The sequence below is a fragment of the Canis lupus genome, chromosome 13 (genome assembly GCF_048164855.1).
Source record: "Canis lupus baileyi chromosome 13, mCanLup2.hap1, whole genome shotgun sequence".
Lineage (NCBI taxonomy): Eukaryota > Metazoa > Chordata > Mammalia > Carnivora > Canidae > Canis > Canis lupus.
The window spans coordinates 12,129,107-12,153,583 of NC_132850.1; the positions used below are offsets into that span (position 1 = coordinate 12,129,107).

Consider the following 24,477-nt stretch of genomic DNA (forward strand, 5'->3'; position numbering starts at 1 on the left):
ACTTAGTGGGTTCAGCATGGGAAAAAACGCACAAAATAAGCACAAGTTATAAATAACCATAACGTTTTATTACCATTAAGACTAAACTTGTATTGAAAAGATTTTATATAACAAGACAAGAAAAGCAATAGCAAATTTAACTATCAACTAGATTATGCATAGCGAGTAACTGTTTCTATTACCCAGGGAAGAGCATGAACCCTTGTATTTTTTTGTTTTGTTTTTGTTTTAAATATATAACCGTACAAAGCACAAACATACTAAAATGATCAGTGCACTGGACGCGGGAGGATGCTCCCTCAGTCATTTTGTTCCCTTAGCTCTGTTTTGTTTTCCCCAATCTGAATTACATTAAAATAAAGACCCAGTTGTTTTTATTTTTCTACTGTGCAGTAAGAAAAAATATTCACAACAAACATGACAATATATCAAACAATAGTTCTACACAAGTTACCTTGATACCTCTTTAACTGTCACTTAAATATCATAAGAAAACATTGTAAGACATATACAAACAAAACTAGCCAAGTGTTACAACTTATAATAAATTAACCCAAAGAAAAAATAACTTTATATATATATATTTATATTGTATATACACATACACACACAACAGAATGACACAATAATATGCTTCTTCCCATAGTTTAAGTAAACAAATAAGTAGTCTAGCCAATCTAGCTATATTTGATCTCGGCCATAGGCATCATCACATCGGCGATTAAATAAATAAGTGTTTCAAGCAACATAAACAGTGTTTCAAATGTACCAACACAGCCCAATTCTATCAGCATGGGCTACAAAGTGAATTTGAAAATTCCTTAATGAATTTAAAGCAAATGTATCTTTTGTTTTCCTCTCCTAAACACATTACATTTAACTATGATACTAAGATATGTAAATAATTTCGTAGCACCTACTGCTCAAACTAAGGAAGTTTTAGATCAAAAGGAAAATTAATCTTTTTAATTTTTGTTCTGCTGACATCCCATACTGATGACTTAAAGAAAAACTGTCTTTCAACTCATCTCCTTGCTTTTGGGTTTTGACTGTGGGGAACTGTGGTACCCTGGGTAGAACGAACACTCCTTTCCCCTAGTAATTAATAATTGTTTTTTATTATTATTACATGCTATGAAAAGATATGAAGATCATCTGTTTATAGCCCATCCTTCAAAAAACAGTCTACGAATCCAGTTTAAAACACACATCTTGATCTCTAAAAAGTTACCAGTGCAGTATGAACGCGACAAAGTTGTCAATTTCCCCTAAATTAGCCAGTCAAAATATTTTTTTCTCAAATCCAGATTCTCTTGTAAAAATTCTTTATATTTTATAAAAATAGATTTTTCTTGAAACCCATTTTCAGCAAAGAGACCACCTCTTTGGCAACAATGTTAATGTTATTAAATTGTTAATGTCATCAGGTATCCCCCTTGCCCCCATCCCCTAACAGAAGACTGTTTTTAGTTCACATGATATAAAAGAAAAAAGGAAAAATAAAAAAATTTGCAAAAGTTTTTTTTTCATTTTTGCAATTTTTATTATTCCTCTTTTGATTTGTGTGGGGGGTTTTTACCAATCTGATTGGATCAACTTTGTGACAAAAAAGAAAAATCTTTTTTTTTTCTTTCTTTGAATCCCATTACTTTGTAAAAATTGTTTTATTTTTATTATTTTTTTTTTTGTTTTTTGTTTTTCTTCTTCAAATGAGCGAATGGTCATCTTAAAAAGACCCACCTTCAAGGAAGGTAGTAAAGTTAGCTGGCTGGGTTAAAATCCCTGCACATCGCTATCTATGTATATTATATTCAACAACGACAGCTATGAAAGAACATTCAATGCATCAAAGGTATTTTTTTGTTTTTTTTTTTTCTTTTTTTCTAAGCATTATAAAATCCTTTCCTGGTACACGTCAGGATAATCCAATGTTTTAATACTTAGGCAACACTGGCTTATAAAGTCCATGGTTGAATATAAGCCTCGAAAAGTTTGTTTCTCTCTCTTTTGTGTGTGTGCGTGTGTATGTGTGTGTGTGTGTGTGCGCGCATGTGTTTTGTTCGTATATATTTATATATATATTTTAATAAGTAAGGATGGGAAATTCAGGACTTGTGGGCTTTGTTGGTTTTAAAGGAAACTTGCAACACTCGGTCTCCTAGGCGGTACCCGTTGAGGCTGGCAATGGCCATGGCCGCCTCATCATAGTTGGTCATGGTGACAAAGCCGAAGCCCTTGCACTTGTTGGTGTTGAAGTCGCGGATGACCTTGACGTTGTTCACGGCGCCGAAGGGGCCAAAGAGCTGCCAGAGGACACTCTCGTCGGAATCAGGGGACAGGTTGTAGACAAAGATGCACCAGCCCGTTCCCGTGTGACCAGGGATGTTCATTCCCACAAGGCTTGTCATCCCATCAATTGTGATTGGGGAGAACCTGGGGGAACAGGTAGAAGGGGGGACTGGTCCAGACATCAGTCTGACCACGGATAACACACAGATGCACAGACACAGACATGGGGCAGAGGGCTGAGTGAGTGTTTGCAAGGAGAGTCTTCAGGGTTTAAAAACCATAACACAAAAAAACGAGTGTCTGTGGCATTTCTTTTGAATGGAAAGGCTAAACTGGCTAAGGCCCATATATGGCAAGAAAAAGGCTAGGTCGATTCCTAATAACCACAAGGAACTCCCAGAGCAAGGCTCCATTATGCTTCTGCCACAGTATATGGTCATAGGGTCTCCCACCCTGATCCTTCTTGTCCCTCCCCACAACAGACAGTGAGCTCTTGGGAGGAGGAGCTCGGTTTCATTCATTCTGTTGCTCTACTTATTTATTCAGCTGGGCACATACGGGAACATCACAGACATAGTGACACATAGAAAATAGACTCTCAGTAAATACTTCTTGATTGCATGAGTGAATAACATTGGTGGATATCAATGCTTGGGAAATTTTATTTATTTTTTAGGGCAGATTTGGAGATGGCCCCAGGAGTGCTCAAGTCTACCGTCTTTGCAGTCCCCTGACTTATGGTTGTCAAAGATCTCTTGATATTTTGAGGAGAGAGACACATGAGAATGAACAGACATAACTTGTTATTAATCAGATGGGTGGTTCTGTTTCATTTAGCATCTATTCAAAAGAGTTCCAAAAGAAAAACCCCCAAGCCATAATAATAAAGACATTATCACTCCTTGATGCTATATTATCTGGAATTCATTTCTAAGCATCACAGGAGTGAGATTTCAAGTGGTTTGTGCATTTATGTATCTTGAATTAGAAAAGCTGAAAACTGTTATTTGCCCTATTACAGCTACTTTTGTATTGGGCTTTGAAATCTCAGTTTTCATGTTATCTTGAAAAGCAAAACAACCCTTCAGATTCTATTCACTGTCTGATAAAATATATCCATGTGTGATTCATAATGGATGCATCTAGATTAGGTAACCAGGGCCCACGGCAGAAAAATATTTGTTAACATTTTGTTTTATACCAAACGTATACAGGGATTTGGGCCCTATCCATTGACTAGTGTCCTGGTTTTCATGTGGTTGGGTTTTGTTTTGTTTTGTCTTATGAAAAAGGGGATAGGAAGAAGAGAGGAAGCAAAACTGGGGAAAGAATGGAGTAAAGTGTTATCTGGGACTTTTTTTTTTTAAAGATTTTATTTATTTATTCATGAGACACATAGAGAGGGGCAGAGACATGGGCAGAGCTGGAGAAGCAGGCTCCATGCAGGGAGCTCGATATGGAACTCAATTCCAGGACCCAGGGATCACAACCTGAGTCGAAGGCAGACATTCAACCACTGAGCCACCCAGGTGTCCCATATCTAGGATGTTTTGTTGTTTTGTGTTTTGTTTTTTAGGAGGGGGGAAGATGGAGAGAGAGTCTCAAACAGGCTTCACACCCAGTGTGGGAGTTTGATTAGACATTAGGGACTCGATCTCACAACCCTGAGAACACAACCTGAGCCAAATCAAGAATCCTATGTTTAACTGACAGCTGCCCAGGCATCCCTAGGATGTCTTAAAATAAGCAAATATTCTCGGAGATCTGAAAGTCCAATGAAAGAACAGTTCTGCATCTAAAGAGAATTTAGATAATCAAATGGCTGCTGAAGATATGCTAAACATAACAACTCAATAGGTACTAATTTTGGCATCAGTCACTAAGTCAATCTTGTCTCTTGCTTAAAAACAAGTAACAAGACAAAACCAAAAAACAGCATGGTAAGGATTCTTAGAAGGGCAAATCCATGTCTGTTATTTGCATTATTTCTGAAGACTGTCTTCTCAGCCTTCTCTCCTCCAACTGAGTGAATTGACTCCGTTCAGGTTAAAGGTAGAGAACAGCGAGGTATTTATTTTAAGGCCATCAAAATCAGGAGCCAGCAAAGAGGTTTCAAGCAGAGTCTCAGCTCTAGTGGGTGATGGCCACCTGGAGCACTTTGGGAGGAAGGAGTCTGGATCCAAATCTGGGTCCAACAGGAAAAGAGAATGCTCTTATGGACTAGTGGTGTTTGCTCTGAGTGGGGAACCAGAGATGATGGCAGCGTGCATGCTGCTGCTGTGCCTTCTCTGGCCTCATCATGCCTAAGCATCCGTACATAATTGGTGCCACCTCCCTGAAGTTGGAGGGTAATGAAGGCCTGAGGTGGGAAAAATGTAAAAGTGGGAGAGGGAAGAGGCAAGCAGTGTGCCAGACACATGGAAGTAATTCACAGTCATCCTCCTGGTGCCAAGATTGAGATCTGAGAGGCTGGCGCTGTGCTAGTGAGTCTGCAGTCAGCTTACTTCCTCTACTGTGTGCCAGTTTCCAGAGTCGGGGTACTTACCATGCATGGCCAAGTGGTGAAACACTGCCTCATATGGGAGTGTGACTGGGACTATTAAGGACCACATCTCTTTGCCTGACTGTAGGAAGGGGAATTAAAGTGTGCAGCTCTATTGAGCAGGATGATGAAGATGCTATGTCCCTAGCAGCTCAGTGGAGCTTATCAAAAGCACATATGGGAATCTCATGGACACAGTGACATAACGTACTCAACTTCCTGAGACTCAGCTTTCAGACTAGGTCTGGATCATTCCTGTGACTGCATTCAGAGAGCCCCACAAACCTTGATTCTCTTTGAGCCCCCGACCCCACAGAAAGGCTTTAAATTAAAGAAACCGCAAGTTTAAAACATAATACATGTAAAACCAAGGGAGGATTTATAACTGCTAAAACCTGTAACAAAAGAAACTCCTGGTTGAGGTGCACACAGATACACTTCATTCTCAGGCTGTGCCCTGAAATGCACCCTGAGGTGGGGGTGAGAGTCAGCAGGTCATCCACACGTTTATTCATGCTTCGGCCAGGCCTGGTAGTCCAAAATCTAATTTTTCCACTGACAATCATAAGATTGTCAACCATGATTAGCAAAATGTTCTAATTTTGATTTGCTGGAATCTGCCCTCTTAACTGAATCTTGGCATTGCTAATGCCAAACAGTTGCTCTGCAAGTTTGCAAGATCAGCTGGCAAAGAGTAGGAGCCTTCTCCCTTAGGGGAGGCGTCCAGAGAACCAGATTATGAAGGGCTTGGTAGCTGTGGCACCTGAACCGTAGGAGAAGCCCACCTGCAAATAAAAGAAAAAGTGAAACACACAAGCACACTTTGTGTGCCCTAAAAGAAACAAAACCAACTGAGGTCTGAAATTAAAATTAAGAATTTGACATGCTGGTGGAGGAAAAAGGAAGAATTAAAAAAAAAAAAAAAGTAAAGTTAGTGAATTAAAAAAAAAAAATTTCTAGCCCCAGTCTGTGCCAACACGGACATCTGGCAATCTGTGGAGTTTTAATTACCTCTTTACGCCATAGGCCATATTAAGCAAATTGTCCAGCCTGCAAAGAGAAGGAGGGTCTCTGGGTTAATGCCTCACAGATGGCAAGATCGCTCAATGGAACTATTAATAAGAATGCTCCATTTTCAAAGAAGAAAAGCTCAATAACTTTCCCCAATGCTTAGGAGTCTATCCACTGGTAGTTCCCCTTTTCTGCCTCCAACTATGAGTAATTCATGTTCAGGTCAATGCTAGAGTTTAAAGCAAGTGTCTAATGAAGCTCCCTTTCTTTCAAGGTCTGAATTAATCCCACTCCCCCCCCCTCAGAACATTTGTGTGGATTTCATTTTATATCATGTGTGAAATCATTAAAAGGGGGCAGTTTCTTACATCGTTCACCTTTTATTACGATTCACCTTTTATTGCAATTAAACTCGTGCATGAAAGGAATACACGTGCATGCACAATGCATAGCAGAATGGATCTTTTCTCTTATTCTAGCTACATTAACTAAATCTTCTTACCACACACATTTTTTGGGGGGAAGAAGGAGTTTGAGGGTTAAGATTTTTTACAATTAGCTTACTATTTACAACCTGAAAGCTCCTCCTAGCAAATTGCCATTATGTTATAATCTCCCTCATGTTCAGTATTTTACTGGAGGACAAGCTATTCACACCATGGGGCAGTAGTAACCATAGTTTCCACCATTAGAAGCCTGCTGGAAAGGCTTTTTACATAAATACTGCATGTGCTCTCACACAAAATAAAAATTAGATGACTTGGACTCTTCATGAAATCATTAACCCTTTCAAATTCCCAGGACAGGACACTGCTGAGGCTGATTTTCCTCCTCGTCATGGCCAGATGGAGGGCCTGCTATCTTTCCATGTGATGTTTGAAAAGGAGAAAAAAAACCAAAAAACAAAAACCCTTTCAATTAAAGGGTAGTTGGGAGATCGTGGAATAAAATAAGTATTTAAAATTATTATGGACACGTCAAAAATGTTCCTATCTCTTGTACAACAAAGGCAGTCAGGTTGATTGGCTTCAAGGAGTGAAACCTGCCTTTCCGAAATGTCCCAGGAGAAGGGAAGTGCCCCAGCACATTGGGAGGGTTGGGTGCCTGAGGAAACATTAACAAGGCTTAGAAAAATCTTCCTTCTTGTCTTCCCAGAATCTGCTGACTTCAGAGTCAGAGTGAAGTTAACACAAAAGAGACTACCTACCCTACAGAGTAACCTGCAGGAGAAAGAGGAGGACAGGCCAAACCATTCTCCCTGGGAGGATCTGCCTCCTGGCCTACACTTTTCTTTAACTTTATTAAAAGCCATTCCCTCAGCCTTAAGTCTAAGGTGTTGAATGTGGCCATTTATTTGTGGATGAACTTTTGTTGAAATGGAACCTTCTGGTTTGGTTAAATGTAGAAATTTTGTTCTAATCCAAGAATCTGAAGTTTAACCAGTCACAGTGGTAAGTTGAAAGGGGGCTTGGAAGAGCATCTGGTCCAACCATTTCATTTTACAGTAGTGGAAACTGAGGCTCAGTGGGGAGGTTCGTTCACACAGGGACTCCTGGGGGCGGAGGTTCTTAGGCTTTGCCCCATCTTTCAGGGCTGTGGGTTTCCCTGGCCCTCGCCCAGCTGTGTATTTGTGTAGCAGGGCCCTTCCCTGGAGGCTGTGCCTACCTGAACCTCTGGGCCTGGTGGTGAAGCGGGCCAGGGTAGCGCCGGTTGGGGGATTGGTAGAGCTGGGACAGCAGCGCCTGGCTGGACTTCTGGCTGGGGTTGTTGGCAAACTTCACAGTAATCGGTTCCGTAGCACCGCTGGGCTTCTGGCCGTTCAGCCCTTTGATGGCTTCTTCTGCCTCGATTCTCTTATCAAACCGGATGAATCCCACCCCTCTGGACACTCCTGGGGAAAGAGAAAGAGCCTTCATAAAGCATGAACAAACCAAACTGGTAAACATCCTTGGGAAGAGATGGGCTGGGCCACATGGATATTCTAGGGGGAGTCAGCCCACTAGTGGGGCCAGGGCTGAGCCTGCCTCCCCAAATCCCTCTCACCCATCAGGATGCATCTGCCTGTGTTTTTGCTACCACGGCTCTGGACCAGTGACTGCCACCCACAGAACACAGGCACCTGTTACATCCATTCCAGCCTCTAGCACTGGCCCGTTCAGTCCTGGTCTCCCTTAGTTGTTGTCACCCATCACTCAGCGTCTAGTCCTGCCATGTGCCCTTCACACCTAGCAACTATGTAATCTATTTGACAAGCAAACTCTGACCACATTACACTCTTTAAAAACATCCTTTATACATTTTTCATAACTTTTCAATTCTTTACCTTGTGCATGGTACCTGTTTCCCACTCCACACACAGAATAACAAACAAAACCCACAAAAACCCTTTCCGTGGGCCCATGTTGCAAACAGATAAGTCAGACTTCTCAGTACGGCATCTAATGCCCCTGATGATGTGGCCCCAAATCCTCTGTTGAGCCTCATGCCAGCCGTATTTACTCCTTGAACAGGTTGTGTTCTTTCTCGACTCCACGCCTTACAATATGTCCTATCCACCTATTTTATAGGATGCATCACATCCACCTAGAAATCTCTATCCCTCCTTTGTGCCAAGTAACTGCAGGTCATCCTCCAAAACCCTGCTCAAACATCACTTCCTTGATGGAGCCTTCGCAACAAGGTGCAGCACACCTTCTCCTGAGCTCCTGTGGTCCCCTGGACAGCCCCTAGCAGGTGCTCATCATACTGGAGTCCAGCAAGGGCAGGACTGTGCCTCCTTTATCCCTGGTCCCCAGTGTCCCTCTGCACAGTGTCTGGGGGGCAGAGCTGCCTTCACTGAGGGTTTGTTGCATGCGTTGAATGATAAACACACGCTAAACTGCTCTCAGGGGGTGTTTTAAATTGGGATCAGATGTGGAGTAGGTGAAAACATTCGGTCACTAAAAACGCAACCCAGGGCACCTTACATTTCTTACCGAGAGGTGGTGGTTGCCTTTCTTTATTCTGGACAAAGTAGCACAGTACCAGGCCCTGGGTTCCTGTCCCTGTGCTGCTACTAACTAGCCGGGCAGGAGTCAGAGCCTTCACTCTGGACCTCCATTTTCTCATGTGTGAAATGAGGCAGCATGAGGTTCCCTCCAGCTCTACGATGCTGTCACCGGAGCCGGAGCTCTAATGCAGGTTCTTTTCACGCATAAAAGTAATGTTACTTGGTTGAGGGTTGAAAGAGACTTTGAAGGTCATTCAGTCCCACTCACAACCTGATGCCTGAATCTGCTTTACAGCCCTGCCAAGTAGTTTAGCTGCTGCTGGAACAATTCCCATGATGGAGATCTACCTCCTAAGATGGCCCATTTTAGATGTGGGCATTTGATTGGTAAGAAGTCTTTCTCCTAAGTCAAAAATCTACCTACGCATGACCCGTATCTCCTTTACCGTAAGTAACCATTATCTCTCTGCTCCAATGGGTCACAGGGCACTGGCTGCGGCATTGAGACACAAGGAAAGAAATGACAAAGAAACACTTAACCTGTGACTTGATCAACCAGGATTCGAGAGGTGATGATACGGCCATATTGCGAGAAAAGCTGCTCCAGTTCCTTCTGGGTCATGGTTTTGGGAAGGCCGCTAACGTAGAGGTTAGCATCCCTGATTGAGGCAGAGCTCGGACGGGCATATGAGACCTGGGAAAAGGCAAGAGGAGCTAAATCCATTATAGCAACACCCTCCAAGTAGAGGCTGAGTCAACAACTGAAATGGCAGCCCCTCGTCTATCATTCTAACTCATGGTGTCAGTAGTTGAGATTCTTCGCTACTCTTGCAATGGTAACGAGAATCAGGAGAACAGCAATAGAGGAACAAAAGGAGAGTTGGCGATAACTTAAAACAAATGCACAGATAAGGGTCTCTTAGAGCAGAACAAAATAGCTACTGTATGGCAGCTGTTAAATGCAGAACTACCCACGCACGGAGTTCTGAAGATTTACCTCCTGGATGTGGGTGTATAGATGATTTACTGTATCCAACACATAATAATCTTTGAATAAACCAAAAAAAAAAAAAAAAAAAACCTCCATGAAATTCTGCTCTGCAGATTTCTCTCCTTGCCGCCCTCCCCACCCCCAAGCCCTTCGTCTTCAACACATTAAAGCAATCAGGTTCTCTGCAGGATTTTTTATGTCCCGTCCTTTGTGTTGTTCCAATCTGCTCCCACAAGGTCTGCTCTCACTGAATGACAAAGTGCTGGTGAAATGGGGCTTCATGAACATCTGCTTGTGAAACTGGATATGTGACCTTGTCATAACATCTGCAAGAACCAGTTGCCTTCTAACTTTGAGGAGGAGCAGATAAAACCACAATCAACAAAACGAGGGGCGGGGGGGAGACGGTGAAGGAGGGAGGGAGAGGGCAGGGGGAGAAAGAAGCGAGCCTCACGGATGGTTATAATAAGTTCGACTTTGTAAATTTGTCCTCCCAGATCTCTCAACTGCTTTTTTTTCCCCCAAAAAGCTAACACAGAAGTGTAAACAGATCTGAAATTCCATCTGCAAGAAGCCAAATCTGTAGCAGTACACATAAGCAAAGCAAACCCCAGCAGTCATTAATTTTAGACTTTCATTTACTTATTTATTTATTTTTTAAGAAAACAACATCAGACATTTGAAATATAATTTACAGCTAGTCTAACAAAAGCACTTTCCTGCTAAAGCTATTTCTGGGGCAGTTATGGCTCAGAATAGATGATGAAAACAGTCATTTCGGAGCACATCTGACAATGTTGGACAGGAAGGGACCTATATGCCTTAGCATTTTTCAGTTGGGAGTTTTATTTAATCCATATAACCAATTTACAAGGCCTGCTAAGACTAGAGGGGTGAGCGAGTGTGCATGTGCTTGTGTACTGCGCACACACAGAAGCCTGGGTACAGAAGAAAGTGTACATGTTAAACTGGACCCTTGGCATCAAGAACTACATCTCGAGTGGTGAAGCAGAGCTTGCATGTGAGAATGGGTCTGACAGTGGATCTAGCAAAGAGGAATGAAGGCTTAGCAGACCCCTCACCCTTGGCACTCGCTCCCACTCCATGACAGAGATGCCAGGTCCCTAAAAATAGATGTTGACTCAACAGATAAAATGATGTGAGTGACGAATCTGCCTCGCTGGTCTCCTCCCTCTATTGGAGCGAGGCAGCCTATCTGCAGTATCTATCTCTTCTAGAAACTCAGGGCTGGCCCCAGTAGGCTGGTTCCCAGCAGAGGGCTGACGTGCAAAGGGACATTTACATGGCCAGTCCCTGGGGAGTGGGGGCTAAAGGAGCAGGAATTTCATGTGACTGCTTGCACAGACCATCACTCCACACAAGGCTCTCCTACCCCATCCTTTGAGGAACAAAGTCTTTCAGGTTATAACCCAGCAGAACTAATTTTTAGGCATGAGAAAGGAGTGGTAGGGAGAAGGGAATAAGAACACTGTAGTGATACATTCACAGTAATAAGAGTACCCCTGTCTCACCCCTGCCAATTATTAGACAAATTAATTACCTGAATTACATTTGTGCTGCCCCATAACATACCCCATAACATACCCTCCTACTTCTATGGCTTTGCTCATGGGGAAAACTTTTCCACCTACTTTCTCAGGCCCTAATCGTATTCTCCTTTAAGGCACAGCTCCAAAGCCATGTTCTCTTGACAGCTTTCCCTGATCTTACTTCCTCCTAAAAATCCCCCCAACACACTACTAGTGCTCTCAATGAACTGCACCCATGGTCCATACTTAACCCATTCTGACCTTGATTCACCACCTTTCTATCTGGTCTGCTGATCTCATTGTGGTCATGGTGTGTGTGTGTGTGTGTGTGTGTGTGTGTGTGTGTGTTATTCATCTTTGTGGGCTCTACCTTGCAGCACAGAGCCTCATACCTGTAGAATGCTCAACGCTGACAGAAAGAATAAATGAACATGCCCATAAAACATACTGAACAATGTAGGTGTTGGTGATTCTCTGGGGCTAACTGCAGCTTGGGTTTCTCCACTTAGGGGCCTCACCAAGAGTTAAGCATCCAGAATCATAGCTGTGTTTCCCTATTAAGCTAAGAGCTAAGAGATAGGTTTCCTATTCCCCGGGGTCTGGGGTTGGAAGGACTGAAAGGAGATGGTTCTATGACTAGACATCACCTAGAGGCCTTCTCTTAGCAAACATTTCCTGAGGATCTGCTATGCAGCAGGCACCGTGCTGTGTGCTGGGGATGCCCAACAAGCGAGAACAAAGAGTGGTTTCTTGCCCTAAAGGATTTCCAAGTCCAGTGGGGACAACACACAGGAGGTACCCAATAAACATGAGTTGAATGCAAGAATGGCACGCATATGGACCAATTACCACAATGCCCCAGGATGTGTGCTATTCCAGGGCTAGAGAGCTGGGACTGGAACACAGAGAAGGGAAGACTACTAGCCCTTCTGATAAAGGGTTAAAAGGGCCAAGAAGAAGACAGAGCCGAGGTGAGACTGGTTGTGAGAGAGGTGTGTGGTGGGGACAGGGACCGGTGGTCTAGTGATAGCCCTCCTCTGCTGTGAGGACATAAGATGATGACAGTCAAGAGCTTAGTGCAGAGCCTGCTGGACATGCAATGGATACTAATGACCTTGACACCCAATGGTCTGGGCAGCCAGAGCTGGGGGAGGAGGTGGGCTGGGGACAGACCTGCTAGGAAAAGAAGCTGCCACTGGAAAGTCATTGGCAGAACCAAAACCATTTCCCCAAACCTCATCCGGGGAGAATTGCTGCCACACAGCACAGCACAGAGCCAAAACAAGGCCCAAAGATGAACATGGCACTTAGATCATTCACCAAACCTAACTCCTGCTTAGTTGTTCTCCTTTACTTGGAGCCTTAAGGCTCTTGTTCCCTCAATCCCCTGTCCAGGAACTCTGTAGAAGTGGGTGTGGGCAAAAATGACAGAAAAAGGACCTCCTTTTTAAATTAGCATTTAATATCTGAGTGCTTGTCCTGGTATTTGCACTTTTAAAGTGCTTCAGACCTTTATGAAATCCCGAGTGACTACAGGCATCAGGCACTTCGTTGTGCTAAAACATTTCTCAAAAATTATCCACTCCTAGCCCCGGCAGAGGGCCTGCCATTGCTGTTTTGTTAACCCCACTAAACTAGTGGCCTAGAGCCCAGGGCTTCCAGGGCTGAAGGCGGCGCCCAGGACAATCACGTGCCTCTGACTTTCAGGATCCTCCTCAATTCATTCCCCCAGAATCCCTGAAGACAGGGCTGGCATTTCTAGGCCGCAATGATCTTGCTCTGGAGCTCAGAAAGAGCTGGGAGCTGGGCAGCCACTCCTTTCTCTCTGGGTAAGGGTGGCCCAAGGCAGGTGACTTTACACATGATCTTGATAAAAGATTTACAGTCTCTCCAAAGTCCCCATCTCTACAGGCTCGACCTAACTCAGCGCTCTGCAAGCGCAACAGTACAGCGTGACGTAAGCCCTGACTGTGGGCTGGCCCCGGCGCTCACTAGCTGTGCGACATGGGGCAATTTGGTCTTGATAAATCTCAGTTTCTCTACTGGTATAAAGGGGGACAATTTTCCTTTGGTGAAGGACTGAGATAATAGATTTAATGTGTATAGCAGATTCCTAGGACTTAGTAGATCTCCAGTAAATATTATTATGTGGTAGGTACTACAGGCTTTTGTGGGCCAGCGTGGAACTCTAGCCCCATTGGACACACCTCAGTTTTACTGCACAAACATCTGGGATACCACCAGTGAGCACCTAGAGAGGCACCGCTGTCCTCCTCCATCAGCCTAGGGGAGTCATCCTTTACGACTTGGCTGCCATGCATTTTCTCTAGCACATTCCTACAGATTCCGCTGTACTTCCCAGTTTCTACAAAGTACTTCTTAGTTTCCAAAATGACTTCATAAGGTGCTGCCAGTGATTCTCACCAACATGGTATGGCAGGCCCAGGGCTGGGGCTGCCCCTCCCGCGCTGCCCAGCACTCGCAGGCTCCACTCCCTGCTCACAGCCAGGCCTTGGCCTGCGCACGGCGGGAAGGACAGCACAGCCTGGGGAGAAACCTATCCCGAATCCTCTGGCCACCCCTCCCCTCCTGTCTAATGTGCCACGGTACAGGAAAAGGAGAGGACTGGGAAAGCTGATAAATGCTCGCTTTGGGGTGCTGAGAAGCTGGTAGGATAAAGACGTCTTCCTCTGCCTTGGAAAGGTGCTCCTTTAGCAGAATCCTGGCCTTAGAAGAAGATGAGAGAGTTCATTCATTCCTCCCCTTCCTGAGCACTTCCTGTCTGGCAGGCCCCGTGCTGGGTGCTGGGTGCTGGCGGTGCCTCTGCTTCAAGGACCCCGTGGTCCAGTGAGGAAGTGAGCAAGTAAATGACGGGTGCCGTACAGGGCCTGTCCCGGGCAAGGGGCTCCTCATTTCCCACCCGGGTGTTAGCTTCTGAGTGCAGGGAGCCCCTGGGGTGGCAGTCCAGGCCTCTCAGTGCCCCCGCTCCCCCGCCCAGGGGACGTACTGGGACCACTGGGACAGGCTTCAGGAAAGGCAATGGGCACGGGGGCCTCAGCTGCTGCCTGCTCCCTTCAGCAGCCAGACACAGCTGGAAGTGCACTTTCCGGCCCAGGCTCTGTACTGTGGGAGCAGGCTCTGCTTTCGTGGGGGAGGCCGGTGGGGTCCATAGCACCTGTGACAAGGGCTGTCAAAGTGTGGGGTTCTGTGTTAGGAAGCCCATTGTGTTCAGGAAATCCATCCAGGATGAAATCCGTAATAAAGGGGACTTTAGGATTTAATACACCTTTCTCTTTTCGTCTTCTCTCTCAACCGGCTTACAGCTAGGATGTGGAAAACAAGGGCATCACTTGTTAGGCCCCCTCAAAATAGAGTAAGGATCTCTGTCATTGACTGGATGGTTTCATGAGCCGGGCATTCTATTCACAAAACTGCTAATCTCTACAACTGCGGCTCAGGGTAAGTGGAAATAAAGGTGACAGGTGCCATCGGCGATCCCAGTAGAAAGCACCATCCTTCAAATCTGCTCCACAGAAAGTTTGGTGTTGGAAGTGGCCTGCAAAGGTCTGGGTGAGACCCCAGGTAGCCAGCCACCCGCATAATGCGCTACACAGGAAGCTCACTACTTCACGAGGCACCGCGCCCCATCACTGGCCATCACTGATTATTGGCAAGCTCACCCTTCCACTGAGTTCAAACCTGTCTCTTCTATAGCTTCCATCCTCCTCCTATTTCTGTTCTAGCTCCACACACTAGGACAGGAGCATCCTTCCTGTCCACATCACCCCTTATCTCGTGGGTTTCTCTCGTTGGGAGGTGTTAGGGCAGTAAGCAACTGTATTTTGAGACGGGCCATTCCAAGGAAGTTCTTGCTTATGTTACTTTAACTGCCACTGAGCATCTATTTCTGAAATGGAAAAGAGACAAAGGTTAAGAGCAAGGGCTTTGGGGCTAGAAAGATATGGATTTAAATCCTGATTACTTACTAGCTACGTAAGCTTGGGTAAGTCACAACCTTTCTGAGCTGTATCACTTGAATAACATAGATTAGAAGCTTTCTAACAGAGCACTTGGAGCATGAAACAAGCTACTGCGTATAAGATTTCTAGGCACTCTGGAGCACCTGGGTGGCTCAGTCATGTAAGCATCTGACTTTTTTTATGATTTTATTTATTTATTCATGAGAGACACAGAGAGAGGCAGAGACACACACAGGCAAAGGGAGAAGCAGGCTGCATGCGGGGAGCCCGATGTGGGCCCCGATCCTGGATCCTGGGATCACGCCCTGAGTTGAAGGAAGGCGCTCAACTGCTGAGCCACTCAGGCATCCTGCATCTGACCCTTAATTTCAGCTCAGGTCATGATGTCAGGGTCATGAGATCGAGCCCCATGTTAAGCTCCCTGTGCTTGAGATTCTCTTCCTCTCCCTCTGCCCTTCACCCTATTCTCTCTCTAAAATAAATACATAAATAAATCTTAAAAAAAAAAAGATTTCTAGGCACTATCCCGGGCACACAGGAAGTGCTCAATAAATAGCAGCTTTGATATTACTGCTCTGGCCTTACGTGAGACCCTGCGGGAACAGAGATGAACACAACAATCCCTGACATGCAGGACTATTAGTCTAGCAGAGGAGACACATACAGAGACCCACCATTTCAGAAGATCAGGGCACAGATTTTCCCCAATCTGTTGTAACGCCCTACTCTCTGAGCAAGTGCAAACTCCCCAGAGCATATAGATCCCTGCGGGATACTCATTCCAAAGAGACAGGAGAAATGGCAGCAGGGAACAGACTCTGGTGCCACCAGGGCCTTCTAGAAGCAAACCCTTGCGGGTACCTCTGATCCCACCTCCGGGAGCAGGAAGAGAAGAAAAAAGCCGGCTGGCTTCTAGAAACAACAGCTTTGATTGTGAGGATAAGCTTGCCCCCCGCCCCCCCGCCCCGTGCCTGTGGCTGCAGCCCTGCCCACAGGCAGAGCAGGTGTCTGCTTATGTGGCCCCACTCCTCATACTTTCCCCCACCTGGCACCTGATACATGATATTCTTTTATCAGGGGTAAGACCCCATGGTCATGTTTCTAATGAGCCCTGATGGTGCCACTTCTCCCTCTTAAAGACGTTCAGTGGGTCTTCAGCACCTTGAGATGGATGTTCACATCCCATGTGGGAGCGCTGACGGCCCTCTGGGATCTGGGCCAACCTCTCGTCTCCTGCTAACTCTCATGCGCCCTGTGCCTCAGTTCAGATTTAAAAAGGTCAGTTTTCTGAATATGCACTTAATGTTTCTACTTCTCTTGGTTCATCATCATGTCAAAATGAACCCCTACCCATCCCCACAGACCCCACCTGAACGCTGCCTCCTCCACAAGGCCTGGGCACAAATGACTGCTATCTCCTTGAACTCTACAGATGACACACATTTCCATGGCAGCAGCTTTCACAGTACCTCCATCATGGTGTTTAAGAGTATCTGGGAATATCATGAGAATATCTGGCATACAGTAGACTGGATAAGTATTTCTTTTTAAAAAAATGGTGGGGTGATCTAGTCATATGCCTACAACTTTAACAGAGTCCGTTAAATTACCAAGGGGCTTTCCTTAGTACAAGGATCTTGCCATGTGTCTAGCAGTCCCCAGAAGGTAGGGATGTGCTAAAGGTTCCACGGGCTGGTTAGTGGAAGAGCTGGTCTCAGACTTAGAGCTTAAGACAGTCTTCTCACTAAACTGCAACTCCTGATCTTGCCTTATGGAAGTTTGATAAGGTGACTGCAGCCACTTGGGAGCCCCACTCTACTTCCCACCACACAAGAGCCTCTATATATGCTGCCTGAGTCTCAGTAAGACTCAAGACTCTGGCCTTACTTTCTTATGCATCTTTGAAGAATGTACAGTTCTGAAACATGTAGATGGGGACAAACCTTCCCGCTTATGTGATTTTCGCCTAGGGGGTAACCCTACTCACTTTTGTCTTCATTCTGGGGAGCATTACTTGAGCAGCCTGCTATAAACCATGATGACCGAGAAGTGAGGTATTATTCGTTCTGTTTTCTGGGTGACAAACTCTGGCTCGGTGAGATCAAGTACTTGTCCAAGGTCACACAGCCAAGCTAAGACAAAGCTGGATATGACTCCAAGCTCTGGGATCTTTCCACTATGTCAGGCTAACTTGGACAGTGAAATAAAAGCAGTGTGCTTGGCGCAAACTGCTACTTTCCCTGGAAAGTTACCAAGCTGACAAGATCACGCTATAATATTTTATTAGTGAGATTGTCAGAGCTGGAAAACACCATTTTGCAGATGAGGAAATGAATCCAGAGAAGTAAAGTAAGTTGCCCAAGGTCATCCTGGTAGTTTTTGACAGAGCTGGGGCCTGACTGACTCTTCATCTTAACTCAGGGCTCTTCTGAATGGACAACAAAGGGGAAGGGAAGTGGGATTGGCTCTATGACCTGTGACAGACCAGCTGACTTGCCTTGGGGCTTCATGATGGCCACAGAGAAGAGAGTATTCCCCACAGTTGCTGTTGTTCTAAGCGAGCACTGTCCAATAGAACTTTCTGGGATCATGAAAATGTTCTGGATTGTGCCGTTCGATGGTGGCCACTAGCTCCATGCAGCTACCGAGCACTTCAGATGTACCTAGCATGACTGAACTTTCCATTTTACTTATTTTTAATTCATTTAAATTCAGATTTAAGAAGCCCTGTGTAGCTAGTGGCTACTCTACTTGAGAACAGTGTGAAGCCTAGAAACGTCACAAAAACACAGAATCTCCGAGCTCAAGGGACTTTCAGGTCAGACTCCCATGTGGTATAGGAATCTCTTCTACGTCACCCCAATGACTCTATCAGGATGTCCCCGACAAACAGAGACTCATTCCCACCCAAGGCAAATGTTCTGCCCTGATGGCTGCAACGGGTCTCTTCCCGGATTCCTGCAATACAGGATGGAGCCTCAGAGGCACTGCAGGCTTCTTTTCCCATAGAGAACAGAAGAGCAACCAGCGTGGATGAACCTCTGAGGCCTGCACCATCTTTGCTGTCTTCCCCACTTGCCTCTGGACACCCGTTAGCATGGGACCCAGATACCAAGGGCAGGTAGCCCAGGCTGGATGCCTGGAAGCCCGAATCCACAGTTCTCCTAACAGCCACGGCTAGCTGGCTTCTTGAAGGCAGCTCACATCCTACTGCTGGCTTCTTCCCCACTTGCAGACAGCTAATGCCCCCAAGCCCCATTCCACACACTTCTGAAACCACGTGTCCTCTCAGCCTGGATCCATCTGATTTTCTTTTGTAATCCAGACCCAGGACACTGGGGATGACCTTTAAGATCCTGAAATCACAACAACCTCACTGGGCAGGGAGAGCAGGGATAGACACCTGTCCCTGAGATTACTCACTTGGAGGAAGTCAGCTGGGAACCGGGGAGCAGAGCGAGCGAACAGAAGCTCTCACAGGAGAGAAAGAGCAGCCTGGTACAACTGGGGTACACAGCTCTCCAGTTTCCCCTGCTGTGGCTACATGCCCTCCCTCTCCTGGCTCCTTGGGGATTCAATGATCCAGCCTCCCCTGCTGACTTTGGCAGGGGAGAGCTCCCACACTGCTCTGTCTCTAGCTGTAATGGAGGAGGAGAGAAAAATGCCTTTTTATTATTAATAAGATTGGGGGAGGCAGTCTATCATTTCTGGGTGGGGTGATACCCGTCAGCAAAAAAATGATCTGCTAACTGTCCGGGAAGCATTAAGAGCAGTGATAGGAGAAATAATTGCTTATGCCGAGTGCAAAGAAAAGATGCTTCAGCGGAACGAAGGCCTTTAGCAAGGCAGGTGGATTGAGGGGGGGAGGGAGGGAGGGGGGCGCAGCGCCCTGATGACCCTTGGCAAGTGGAAGAAGCGGGAGGGGCAAACTGGACTGAGCAGAACTCCAGTGCCAGAGACCCCTGGAGGCCCCGTTAGGCTATTAGAACAAGGCGAGTGTGGAGAAATGGCTAAGCAGCCTCCCAGCACCGAGATGCCCGGATACAGGGGCTCAGTCTGTTGTCCTTCCCAGAGAAGGGAGGTTTTCTCCTTCTGAAAAGCCTTCACTCACACCTTCCACTTCTCCAGTCCTTCTCCCTCCGGAGCTGGGCTGCTGCCTTGTGATAAAGCCTCCTTCCTACTCTCACGGCCCCTCTCCTGACTGAGTGCCAACCTCCTTGGGTTCGCTCTGAGTGGCTGAAGCAGCCTTTGTCCCCTCATTCCTGCTCCAGTCCTGAAATCACTCACACCTCCGGTTTGCACAAAGCTGTACTCTGGGAACGTTTTCTTAAAAAACCATATTTTTATAATTTGAGTAATAGCTTAATGCAATTATTAGAAAAAGGCAAGACACAACATCATTTGTAAGCCTGTAATGCAATGAGAAAAGGAAGGAAATATATAAAATGGTGTTTACAGTATTGAGTTGGGAATGGCTGATACTGCCTTCATTATATGGTAACCTATTTTCCAAATTATTTATAAATATGTATGCCTTGCTTTTAAAATGAGTAACAAAGCTCCTAAAGAGCTGATGAAAACCAATGTCTAAGGCTGACAAAACCTAGCCCCGTAGCCTGCAAGCTGCTGGTTTCATTCGTCAAACACCCCAAGTGACACACCATTGCCAGATGAGCCTTCTTGGAACTTCCCTTTGACCAGGTCCCTCTCCTGCTCAAACCTCGCACAGCTTCCTACTCCCAGCTTCTCTGCCCCCAAACCGATGGAAACCCCCGCAGCCCGACAGCCCCATCTCATGGCAGTAGAGTTGGCCCTTTGTGTGTCTGTGTCCCAAGTGAGACAGGAGCTCCCCATGGAGGCAGAGCAATGACCACTGCTTTACTCATGCTCCTTGAACTCAAGTTAAAATCCAAACTGGTGTCCCACTACCCTGAAAGGCTTAGTGGGAGTGATTCCAAATCCTCATATTCCACTTTGGGTCACTTTTTACTGAAGCTTTTCAGTGTAACTTGAATATCAACACACACTTTCTGTAAAGATATCCCTTTTGAAGGTACTATAGACCATCTCATTTTGTTACTAATTAATGCAACAAAGAGTTGGAATGCTACAGCTGTATTCGATGCAGGGCTTCCTAGTAAGAGGCTGAAATTACAGTGTGGACTCCGAAGCTACTGTTTTAGAGCACGTGGAGACAGGCAAGAGCCCAGGACAGGGACGGGCATCCAGAATCCACAGCCATTTCACCCACTGCTTCCCAGAGTCTGAAGGGATCTCCATTGGAGACAAGTGAGGAAAAAAGCTAATCAAAAATGCATTCCAAAGCCCTAAACGGGGCAAATCATCTCCACTGGGTTCAGAGTTGAAATCCTCAGAAAAGACTCAGTTTCCCAAGTGGAGCACCAGGCTGGTCTGGCAAGCTAGATGTGGAAGCCCATGGTCCATGCCATGCTCGCTGACACACGTGGATGAGAGAATGCCCAGGGCACTGCCCTCTCGGGGTCTCCTAAATCTCAGGACCTAGCACAGAGCCTGGAAAGCAGGGATTCAAGAAGAAACAGCCTCAAGTCAGGTCTATCTACAGATTGATGGCAAAAGCCTCAAACCATGGGTCTGTTTACTGAGGGACCCGGAGGGACCACACAGTTTGTTTCCTTTTTTTAGCTCCTAAAAATGCCGGAGAGTATAACCTGTGTGTGTGTGTGCAGAGCCAACACACACCCACACAATCTTACAGAATGCATGACCTTCCAACACTTATGACCCATTGCCAGAGTTATTTTTGAAACACACTTCCTGTCTCCAAATCTCACTTACCAACTGTGTGATCCTGGGCAAGTCTCCTAACCTCTGTGGGCTGTAGTTTCCTCAACTGTACGAAGGAGTGAGGAGTACTTCTTACCGGGCTTCTTAAGTAGAATTAATGTATGTAAAGCCCCCAGCCCTAGAGCTCCTTCAAGGATTCAATCCTATCAAGCATGTGAAGGGGCTGGAATACTGTTGGACACAGAGTAAAATATTCAATATAAGGTAGCATTACTATTATTAATTATTAGTATAATAAGTCATTATTATCATTTCCTTTTAAGCTCATGCTCACATATTAAGCAGCTCTGCTTGTAGCAGGATCCTTCACAGGACCTTTGGATGCTAACTCAGCTCAGCTGCTGGTCACTTGCGTGCCTTTGCACAAGTCATGTCATCTTTGAGCCTGGCCACTTTCTCCCACTAAACGAGTTATAATCCAAAGAATAATCCATCTGCAGTCACATGTCTGCAAACATGTACTAGATGTTCCTAGGAGATCACTGTAATGCACGTTTCCAAAGAATATGCTTGTTTTTTCCAGATAGGCACATTATCAGCAGTCATCCATGCTACTTGTAGGGGCTTAATTAACGAGTCATGCTCTCTCTCTCTGCTTTGATGTTGTGTCTAGGCTAAGATTGTATTCTCTTTGAGGACAAAGGCCTGGCCTTGCCCTCCAATGCCCTCGGTATTGGCACATAGTCATATTACATCCCCCTTACTAAAGGGGTGATGAAAATCTGTTAACTGGGAACCATCATTTGTGGGCACCTTCCCCTAGCAGCCCAGTAACGAACCATTTACTTCCAATAGGCAAAACAGTGTTTGTGTATCCAAATTTGACTCCAGAAGCTGCCACCTGCTTGTCCACAGGCCAACTATTAAGTTTTGTTTGGCCTGACCACCTATGCTTTAAAATTTTCAAGTTGGTTTCCAACCTTTAAAAATTGAGAGATTAAAAAAATTTTTTTTTCAATTATTTTATTGAATAATTGGAAGATCTGGCAATAATCAGGGCTTAAACAATCAGCAATAGCTGAAGACGGGCTGCTGTTTTTATTGCTCACCAAAGTCTCACCACTCCCTCAGGGCTTTCTAGAACTATCCCTGAATTGAGCTGCTAATCATTAATCATCAAAATTTAGGAATTAACTCTTGTTTTGCCTGTAACCACACTGTGCATTACATTTAAAGTGGGGTGTTTTTACACGAAGCAGTCCAGAAAGGTGAGAAGGAGGGACAAACTTGACCACATCTTGCAAACATGTGCTAGATGATTCTGGGGAGATCTCTGTAAAGCATGCTTCCGGGATACTTGTGTTTTCCAGATAGGCAAGTTATCTATTCCTTCATGGGAGTCAGAGCAAAGAGATAAATCTCGTGTCACTTATCAAAGCAAACTGAAGCAGAAGTAAACAGTGGCCTGAAAGGCAGAAAAGCAATTTTAAAAAATTAATAAATGATGAGACTATTAACAGCACATGAAAAGGGTTTGCTTTTTTCCCCCCTCCCCTTTAATATGATTTTTACCTTAAACATTGTGTCCCTTTAGGAAAGGGAAGAAAAGTTAATAAAGGAACCTATCACTCAAACTTAATTTTTAGTATGGCAAATAAACTGCTTTAATGAAAGGGCTGAAATCCCTAGGTTTGCACATTAAATTTTCATCCGTAGTAGAGAATGGAAATTATTGATTCAGTCGTGGCATCATGCATTCTGAATCCTACGGTACCTCGGAAGCCCACGTTACTGCTGGGTGCAAATGTGTTGGCAGCCTTTTGATGCGGGGTGAGCCCAGGGTGGGTGAGGGGGTGGCACAGACTGTCTCCTCACAGAATGAAAATAATCAATGTTCCTTGTCTGTATGGTTCACCTAGACAAAGCACTGCTTCCAACGGCATGATGGATCAGGGGGTGCATTCTGAGATCAGAAAAGCCGGGTCCAATCAGTCTTACAGGAAGCCCAACAGTTTCATGGAATATTTAAAAAAAAAAAAAAAAAGGCAGAATGGATGGCTGATGATTTGATCCTAAACTCTTGGGAAGGTTTGGGTTTCAAGAAAACTGTAGAGGAAAGAAAAGTACTTTCTCAGTTCAAGGTCAGGGTGTCCATCAAGGGAAGAGTAAATGTCTGACATTCTAATGCTGAACTAGATAGCACAGAAAAATCAATCAAACCCACAAATACAGCTCTCCACCTGGTGTGGCCTCAACAAACAGCCAGGGACGTGAGCCTCCCATCTTCACCTAAAGCATAAAAATAGGTATGTTTTTCCTTTGAAAGAAATTAATCCTCCTGCCTCTCAGAGGACTACCCCATAATTAAACAACTCTTAATTATTTCTCCAGTAGATAACTCATAGGGATTGATTGTAAGATGAGATGGAGGCAGCCTGAGTCAGGCCCATTTTGGGGTCTGTGTGCACCATAGCCCGTATGAGGTCAGGAAAGCAATCATTTTTAGAAATAAAACTAAACTCAATTACAAAAGTAAAGCTGCTTAAAATAAAGGAAGGAAGGAAGACAATCATATAATATATTACAAAAAGAGAAGGTTTTGGTTTTGGTTTTGTTTTGATTACCTCCTAGAGCTAAGGTTATCTTATACCAATAGTCTCCTCTGTCAGTCTGGATGTTGGAAAAGTAGCTCTGTTGAACCCAAAAGTTCTGCTTTTGTGTTTTCATACGCTGAGAGCTGGTGCCATCTATAGATTTCCATTCTGGGAGAGGTTTCTCTTTTGTCCTACTTTGCGTCAGACCTGCTGTCGTGAGGATAAGAGCGCCCAGGAGACACCTCCCTGTGGTTTAATAGGCTATGAAGGATGGGACTCATTAATGGGCTGGCAGCTGCCCCCAAGCGGACACTGCCTGGAGGGGGCGGGGGAAGCGGGGGAAGAGAGGCTGAGGAGGAGAAAGCTCCATCCAGGAGACCACCACTGGCTGTCGGAGGGGGCCCTCAAAGCAAACAGCATGCTTCCTCAAGGATCCCTACAAGGTGAAGTCTGAACGGGGAGAGTGACAACCCAGGCACAGAAACCTGTCTGGAGGAGCAGGCTCTGGGTGACTGTTTCTCTTTTTCGAATTAAAACAATCCCATCTGAGATATGATCTACAGCCCTGATTATTTTCCAATTGCTCCAATGCCAGTTTTTCTGTCATTCCTCTACTATGTTCCTATGTAGCCATCCCTATTACACCAGGGTTTATTTATAACTGATTTTTTCTTTTCCAGTCTCAGGAGACTAACTGTCCACCTTTAGGTAAAGCCAAACTGTTCAGCCCGGCACACGAGGCCCCTGCCCACCTCCCATCCAAAC

The 24,477-nt window shown here is 45.3% G+C and overlaps 1 protein-coding gene across 6 annotated transcripts in view; it reads right to left on the reverse strand.

Annotated features, from left to right (window-relative positions):
- Positions 1 to 46: 46 nt before the first annotated feature.
- Positions 47 to 24,477, reverse strand: part of ELAVL4 (ELAV like RNA binding protein 4) — an 89,535-nt gene continuing 65,104 nt past the window's right edge. For 4 of the 6 annotated variants that reach the window (XM_072772183.1, XM_072772185.1, XM_072772187.1 and 1 more), the window contains 4 exons: positions 9,372 to 9,525; positions 7,508 to 7,733; positions 5,843 to 5,881; positions 47 to 2,475 (listed from right to left, as the gene is read on the reverse strand). In XM_072772183.1, coding sequence (XP_072628284.1) covers positions 2,106 to 2,475; positions 5,843 to 5,881; positions 7,508 to 7,733; positions 9,372 to 9,525 — 789 coding nt within the window. In that variant the 3' untranslated portion in view covers positions 47 to 2,105. Of the gene's footprint in view, positions 2,476 to 5,842; positions 5,882 to 7,507; positions 7,734 to 9,371; positions 9,526 to 22,161; positions 22,584 to 24,477 lie in introns of those variants that run through there. The other 2 variants (XM_072772186.1, XM_072772188.1) reach the window with 2 other exon arrangements.